Source organism: Sinocyclocheilus grahami, unplaced genomic scaffold (genome assembly GCF_001515645.1).
Source record: "Sinocyclocheilus grahami isolate Dianchi unplaced genomic scaffold, SAMN03320097.WGS_v1.1 scaffold2188.1, whole genome shotgun sequence".
NCBI classification, from domain to species: Eukaryota; Metazoa; Chordata; class Actinopteri; order Cypriniformes; family Cyprinidae; genus Sinocyclocheilus; species Sinocyclocheilus grahami.
Genome location: NW_015507367.1, coordinates 28127 through 35736, shown reverse-complemented (window position 1 = coordinate 35736; position 7610 = coordinate 28127). Strand labels below are relative to the sequence as shown.

The following is a 7610-nucleotide window of genomic DNA, read 5'->3' as shown; positions in this document are numbered from 1 at the left end:
TATATATATATATATATATATATATATATATATATATATATATATATATATATATATATATATAAATACTTTTTGGCCGAAATGTAACGCTGATAAAAGTTTTTCAAAGAAGCTGCAAACAGCGAATAAAATGGGAAGTAATGCACCTGTTCTGTATATTGTAATGTGAAGATGTTTTGATACGGCCAAGTTATTTGTACATTGATGATTGTTCAATAGAAAAAAATAAAAAAGGGAAGTATAAGTGCGCATGCGCATCTGATCACACGCAGTCATGAGACTCTCTTGAAACACCGGTTACGATGTTTCGATGATCTTGTAGTGACAATGGTGTTTTTACCTTTCTTTCTCGGTTTACTGCTCGTGACGGTCTCAGAAAACGATGCAGCCGAGAGGATTCAAGCTTTCGTCATTCCTCACAGTCATATGGATGTTGGCTGGGTGTACACGGTTCAGGTAAAACGCAGACATTAATGGCTTGTGTGTTTCCTAAGTGGAGCTATCATCATCAGTGCTGTCAAACGTCTCTGTTGTAGGAGAGCATGCATGCATACGCCAGCAATGTGTACAGCAGTGTAGTTGAAGAGCTGTCACGAGTCAAAAGCCGCAAATTCATCGCAGTTGAACAGGAGTTTTTCCGACTCTGGTGGGTGAATGTGGCAACAGATTGGCACAAGAAACAGGTAAGGACTTACAGATATCTTATTAGTAGTTTTAAGTAGCACGCAATGAAGGTAGCCTAAATCAGTTAAATTATTGTATAAGACAGAGATTTTCAAACTGGAGCAGCATGGGAAAACTGTAGAATTGATCAAAAAGTTAAATTATAGAAATAAATCGATAATTAAACCTAACAGTACAATACTATAGTAAGTAGAAAATAATAATAATGTAATATATAATAGAAAATAAATAATTTCCAAATTATATTTATAATGATATAAATACGTTTTTCATAGAATAAATCGGGGGGTTTTATGCATAAAAAATATATAGCTGCTTTTTCAGTTTTGGGATGGGGTTCGTACTAGTATGATCACGTTTGGGGTTTGTGGCATCTGAAAAATAAACAAATTATTTAACAAAATAATGATCTTTAAAAAAGCATCATATGACCCCTTTAACAGGTTTAAGGTGACTTGTTTTTATATGTCAGGTGGGACAGCTGCTAAAAGAGGGTCGTCTGGAGTTCATAATCGGGGGTCAGGTGATGCATGATGAAGCAGTGACAGATGTAGATGATGCCATTCTTCAACTCACAGGTGCGTGAGCTGTATCTTTACAAATACAGTACCATAGTGCTGAATGATTACCATATTTATGTAACATGTTATTACTTTAAATAATGCAATGTTAAATAATGTTAACATGTTGCTTGTAGTTATAGATATTCTTATCTCCCTCTCTTTCTCTCTCTCTCTTCTTCTGGCTTGTAGAGGGACACGGCTTCTTGTATGAGACTTTTGGTGTTCGGCCACGTTTCGGATGGCATGTTGATCCGTTTGGTGCATCAGCCACCACCCCGGTCCTCTTTGCACTTGCGGGATTTGACGCTCACCTCATCTCTCGCATCGACTACGACCTTAAAGATGACATGCAGAAAAACAAGGTTGTGCCTTTGCATCATTGGTTTGGTAAAACACATTTATAATACAGCTGTGCATGTGAGGTTTTTGGAATAAATGCTGCTTACATTATGATTGGTACATGTAATAATATTACATCTGTATTTGTAGAAATTGCAGTTTGTGTGGAGAGGTTCACCATCCTTAAAGGAAAAACAAGAGATATTCACACACACTATGGACCAGTTCAGTTACTGCACACCATCGTATCTCCCCTTCTCTAACAGGTGACGCCCAGTAACTTTTTTTATTATTATTATTTTTATTTTATTTTTTGTAACACCTCAATTGTGATTTTTGTTTAGCATGAAGATCTAGAAAGTTCTATTAATTTATACACTATTATTCAGCATTTTGGGGTCAGTAAGATTAATATTATTCTTAACAAGGATGCATTAATTGATCAAAAGTTACTGTAAAGACATTTATAATGTTCCTTTCTATTCATCAAAGAATCCTGAAAAAAGAAATAAATTACTATTTTAAATATATTAAAGCACAAAAAGTTATAATATTTCATAATATTACATTTTTCACTGTAATTTTGAGTAAATAAATGTAGCCTTGGTGAGCATAAGACTTCTTTCAAAATATTAAATATTCTTACCATTCCCAAACTTTTGTTATAAACAAACTTTTATATATATATATATATTAAAAAAAAAAAAGTTAAACTTTTTCTATGTAAAAACAAAAAGCATTAGAACAAAAAAAAAAAAAAAGTTTGAGCATGCTGTTATGTTGATTGTAATTGTGCCCAGGTCTGGGTTTTACTGGAATGGTGTCGCTCTGTTTCCGGACCCTCCTAAAGATGGCATATACCCCAACATGAGTCTGCCAGTGACCAAAGAAACTGTAGAGCTTTACGCACAGACCATGGTGGACAACATCAAACAGAGGGCCCAGTGGTTCAGAACCAGTCATGTTCTCTGGCCTTGGGTCAGTTCAGCTCCATCATACCACAGGCCAACACATACAGTCCAGTATTTATTTTATATATTCACTAACTCATACGGTATTACAAGGGTATGTTGTATTTACAGGGTTGTGACAAGCAGTTCTTCAATGCATCAGTGCAGTTTATGAACATGGATGTTATAATGAACTACATTAACACACACAGTGACAAGTATGGAGTTGCAGTTCAGTATGCCACGCTACAGGACTATTTCCAGACAGTGCACCAAACAAATCTGTCCTGGGATGTGAGAGGAAACCAAGACTTCCTTCCTTACTCAACAGGTTTACAATTTGGATATTATAGCTACTTCTATAATTGTGATGAACCCTTTTCATATTCTGTTATTACCATGCATTAAATTGCAAAAGAATATTTAACGCTGCTGTGTGAGTGTTTGTAATATAATGGCTAAGACAGTGACATTTTTCTCTCTTCCGGCCAATGTAATCAATTTCTCAACCCCCCTCCCCTCTTTTTAGAAATGTGGATTCTGAGAACCCTGGAAATGTCAGAAGTGTCCATTAGTGTTTCTCTGCATTTCTGAAAAACAAATGGTCCTGAAAAGTCTTTCATCCTCATTTTCCAGAACCGTTTCAGGCATGGACGGGGTTCTATGGGTCCAGAAATGTTCTGAAAGGAGTAGCTAGACGAGCGAGTTCCCTCCTGTATGCAGCAGAGTCTCTCTTCACTAGATACCGTATCAGCTACCCAAATGGTCCAGTTCAGAAAGAATGGGCTCTAGACAAACTCAAGGCCCTGCGATGGGCTGTCTCAGAGGTGCCTGGTTTTAAACATCTGTTTATGCCACTACCATTTCCTTTTGAGCAGCATGGAATTTACAATTTAATTTTATTTAGTTGCAATGATGAAAAATGTAATTCATTAATGTTTATCTGATCAAATCTTTCTCTCATGAACTTTCTCTTATGATTCAGGCCCAAATCAAACATGACCCTGCTAAGGCAGTAATAATTTGTGTATGACTAGAAATCGACTGGTCATTATCTCATCTGATTTGCACCAGGTTCAGCACCACGATGGCATCACAGGGACAGAATCCCCTAAAGTGGCTGATATGTACATGGAGCATCTCATGCAAGGCATGATGGGAGCTGAGGAGCTCTTGGCAGCCGTATTCTTACTTCCACAAACCCTTGAACTTTCCAACGACATCCATCACACGCCCCAAACCAGATCCACCACAGTGAAGACCGGTACATTTCTTTATTTATATTCTCTGAATCTTAAAATATACCTGGATTAAATATACCAGCAGCCTACAAGATATGAGTAAAGGCCTGTTCACACCAAGAATGATAACTATTATAATAACTATATTAGCATCCACACCAATGCACAATAACTTTCTGTTCATTGTAAGCACATGCTGCAGTTTCTGCCAGTCATCTGCCACTTGCTCAATGCTTGAGCTCTTTAAAGCAGGATGAATTCTGGATGAATTCTGATTGGCTGTAAAAGTTATTTCATTGATATTGTTCCTTTATGTCATTATTATTACAGTTATATTAAAACGTACTATAACTAAGATAAGTTTAAATGTAATATATATATTTTTTTGATAGACAAACAAAGTTGGATTGTGCTTTTTAGCCTCTTCTCTTGATTTTCTTGATTTTGATTTTTAGATATCTTATTAAAATCAATTGATAATGTAGACAGATAATATTGACAGTTTAAGTACATTTTAATTATATTTTCAGTCTAATTGCCAGCATTAGTAGTTATCAATCTTAAAATGTGAAGTAAAGTTTGGTTGATCAAAGGTTATATTGTCTAATAAAGGTTTTGTTGTTGTTTCAGACTCCGGAAATGTTCTTGAACAGCATATCATCGTGTACAACCCACTTGCCTGGAACATTTCAACATATATTAATATTTCTGTGGCATACGCAATGGCAGTTGTGCTTGACGATGATGGAAAGGCAGTACCTGCTCAGGTTGCAAAACATATTTTTTCTGTTGATCTCATTCATTGCTTCTGTCATGACATGCAGTTATCAGTTGTTTCAGTTAATAACAGACTCGATAATTAACTGCAGATCCAGCAATCGATGGAGTCTTCCACTGTCTACGATCTGTTCTTCGTTGTTGAGCTGGGTGGACTGCAGTACAGAATGTACATTGTGCAGTTCCCGCAATCCCACTGTGACACTGGATCTGCCTGTGGGGCGACTCATGTGGCCAGAGTAGTGACATTTAAAAAGAAGAATGTGAGTCAGTGGAAGAGGACGGGTAGGAAGTTGTTACCAGTGCTGAATGAGTGCTACAAACTGATGTTTGACCAAGAGACAAACCTTCTGCACAGCATCACAGACCGGCAAGTTCTCCTTCAATATGCATCCGATTGCCACAGTTATGTCCAATGGGACATTTCAATTGAATTTCTGACCTAGTCTATCCATTACAGGTGTGAAAAGATGAGAGTTCGAGTACAGCAGGATTTCTGGGAGTATGAGGCCAATGGGGACGTCCACTCCGGGCCGATCTCGGACAACTACATCTTTACTGCCAACGGCTCAGCTATTCCTGCATACAAATCTGTGGCCATGGAGATTGTGCCAGGGAAGGTAGTCTCAGAGATACGCCAGTATTTCTACAGGTAAAAGAAAAAGTGTTTCTTGATATCCTGAATCTATTATGTCTGTCTGCTTCTAGGGCTGTTGTTCTCTCTAAAATACAAGGCAGCAATTTAAAATACAACCTTTATTTAAAGTAGGGATGACAAAAAAAATTCTAGTCAATTTGATAAGCCCATAATTAATTTTGTTAGCGCTGATGACAGTTAGCGCTGATGACAGAGAAATGGAGAATATATATATATATATATATATAAAATAAATCACAATGAGTTATTTGAAGTGCTAAGTATAAAGTTAATTTAGGAACAACATTATAATATGCAATTAATGTATGCACATTATAATGTACAGTATGAAAAATTGATATTCATTTTTAGATTTGATAAAAAATTATATTTTACAGTGTTATTAAATAAACATTAAGTGTAAATGTAAAAAGTGGAAATTAGCACACACAATTAAATATCCACAACCAATTTATAAAACCCCTATATAAATTATTGCTATAGAAATTGGCCAGAGTAAATAATTACCTGTCAACTTGAAATTAAAAATCTATTTTCTAAATGTATGTTATTGATCTTATTGTGAGCAATTCATCCATGCATATGTTTTCATATATGTTTTCATATATTTAAATCAAAATGTCATAACTATGTCATAACCTAAGAATAAGAATTCTTACTGGTCGCATAAACCAGACTTCTTCAATCATTTAGTCTGCTTAAACCCTACCATGATCAACTGCAAGCTTGCTTTTCTATGTCTGCAATGCCCACATCTCAAGCAATTAACAACTGATAGATAAAGCCAGGCTCCTCCTAGCATACAGTACATGTTTTTCTTTTTCAATAATCTGTTAATCTCTGATGTACACCACAATATAAAAGAAAAAAACTCTGGTGCTATGCCTGTTTCATTGCATCTCCAAAAATCTAGCAATAGTTCTCAGTCCTAAAAGTGTGTGTTCTCTCTGCAGAGAGGAAGAAGACAAGAACCACACTTACTCGGTGGTCACCAGAGTGCCGGTGGGGTTTGAGGGTCGGCTGGCATGTTTCAGACTGGAGCAGAGCTATAAAGTGGGCCCCCTAGAGATAAACAGAGAGACCGTGTTCAGAACCCGCACGAGTCTGAAGAATAACCGAACACTGTTTACTGATAACAATGGATATCAGATGATGAAAAGGACGTATAAGACCTTTGTGAACAACACAATCGCCCGTGTAAGGTTGCTTTACACCTAAAATTAATCAATCATACCAGTTTTCAGATATTAAGAGATATGCTTATTATACATCTGTTGTGTTTACATGCACAGAATTACTACCCAATGGTACGAGCGGCCTACATACAAGATGATTCCAGCAGAGTTGTGTTCCTCAGTGAAAGAGCTCATGGAGTGGCCAGTCTAAGTCAGGGTCAACTAGAAGTGAGGGCTTGCATTTGCCTTTCACACATACTTGGCACTGTTGTGTCAATCTCAAGCCTTACTGAGCTGTTTTCTGTGTATTTGTATTCTGTGCATTGTGTGTGTGCATCAGGTGATGCTTCATAGACGGCTTTGGAATAACCAGGAGTGGAATCTGGGTTATAATCTGACTCTTAATGACTCGTCTGTGGTGAGGCCCGTTCTCTGGATGATGCTGGGCTCGCCTTCTGCATTGTCATCTATCTACCAACAGGAGGCCCTACAGCTGCAGCACAGACCTGTGGTTATGCCCATTGACCAACCCCGTGAGTTTGCAGACACAGGCATTGCTTGACTAGTTTTCATTTCAGTCTCTGTTCCTTTTAAACGTTTATTACATTCAGTGTTAACCATCTATTGAGTAACAATAGGCAACCTAATAATAGGCAACATACTGTAGCGTACCCTCCATTTATCTTTAATACAAATGCTTGCCATTACTAATGTACAATTACTGACAAACAGGTACAATTTAAATTTATATAAAATAAAAAGTTGTCAGTTAAAAACAGAAATTCCCTCCATTGGCCCAGTACCAAGGTTATTACTAAAGCAATAAGCCCCAAGAAGCCGTGGTTTACAGTGAATTTATAACAGCTAAGGGGCGGGCGGAGATCCTAAAACCCCCTTAGCTGTTATAAATTCACTGTAAACCACGGCTTCATGGGGCTTATTGGTTTTATAAAATGGTTATTCCATATACATGGTAAGGTTTCACAAAATAAAACGGAGCAAATAAAGTGTAATGATATAATAAAAACAGTATTCTTCCACCAAACAATATAGTTCCTCAGAATCAGTTGTGGTTGCAACAGCAAACATAAACATAAACAAAGGTGTATGTTTGTAGAGTAATTTACAACAGAATCAAGGACCAGAACTATCCGTTTTATAAAGTAAACTAAACTACAGCCATAAAGATGTATAGTATATTACTTGAAATATAATAAATTAGA

The 7610-nt window shown here is 36.7% G+C and overlaps 1 protein-coding gene across 1 annotated transcript; it reads left to right on the top strand.

The window, feature by feature from the left end:
- Positions 1–259: 259 nt before the first annotated feature.
- man2b2 (mannosidase, alpha, class 2B, member 2) lies at positions 260–6949 on the top strand. The gene is made up of 15 exons (XM_016260775.1): positions 260–456; positions 537–683; positions 1157–1262; positions 1437–1609; positions 1737–1852; positions 2387–2564; positions 2669–2867; positions 3173–3363; positions 3611–3800; positions 4408–4544; positions 4647–4924; positions 5015–5206; positions 6166–6409; positions 6505–6615; positions 6728–6949. The coding sequence occupies exons 1-15, from the start codon at positions 328–330 to the stop codon at positions 6947–6949; spliced, it is 2613 nt and encodes an 870-aa protein (XP_016116261.1). The 5' UTR covers positions 260–327.
- Positions 6950–7610: the final 661 nt, after the last annotated feature.

Coding starts and splice junctions, on each gene's coding strand:
- man2b2 (XM_016260775.1), top strand. CDS start 328: ATGGTGTTTTTACCTTTCTTTCTCGGTTTACTGCTCGTGACGGTCTCA. Junction 1,263..1,436: donor TGCCATTCTTCAACTCACAG/GTGCGTGAGCTG, acceptor TCTGGCTTGTAG/AGGGACACGGCTTCTTGTAT. Junction 4,925..5,014: donor CTGCACAGCATCACAGACCG/GCAAGTTCTCCT, acceptor TATCCATTACAG/GTGTGAAAAGATGAGAGTTC.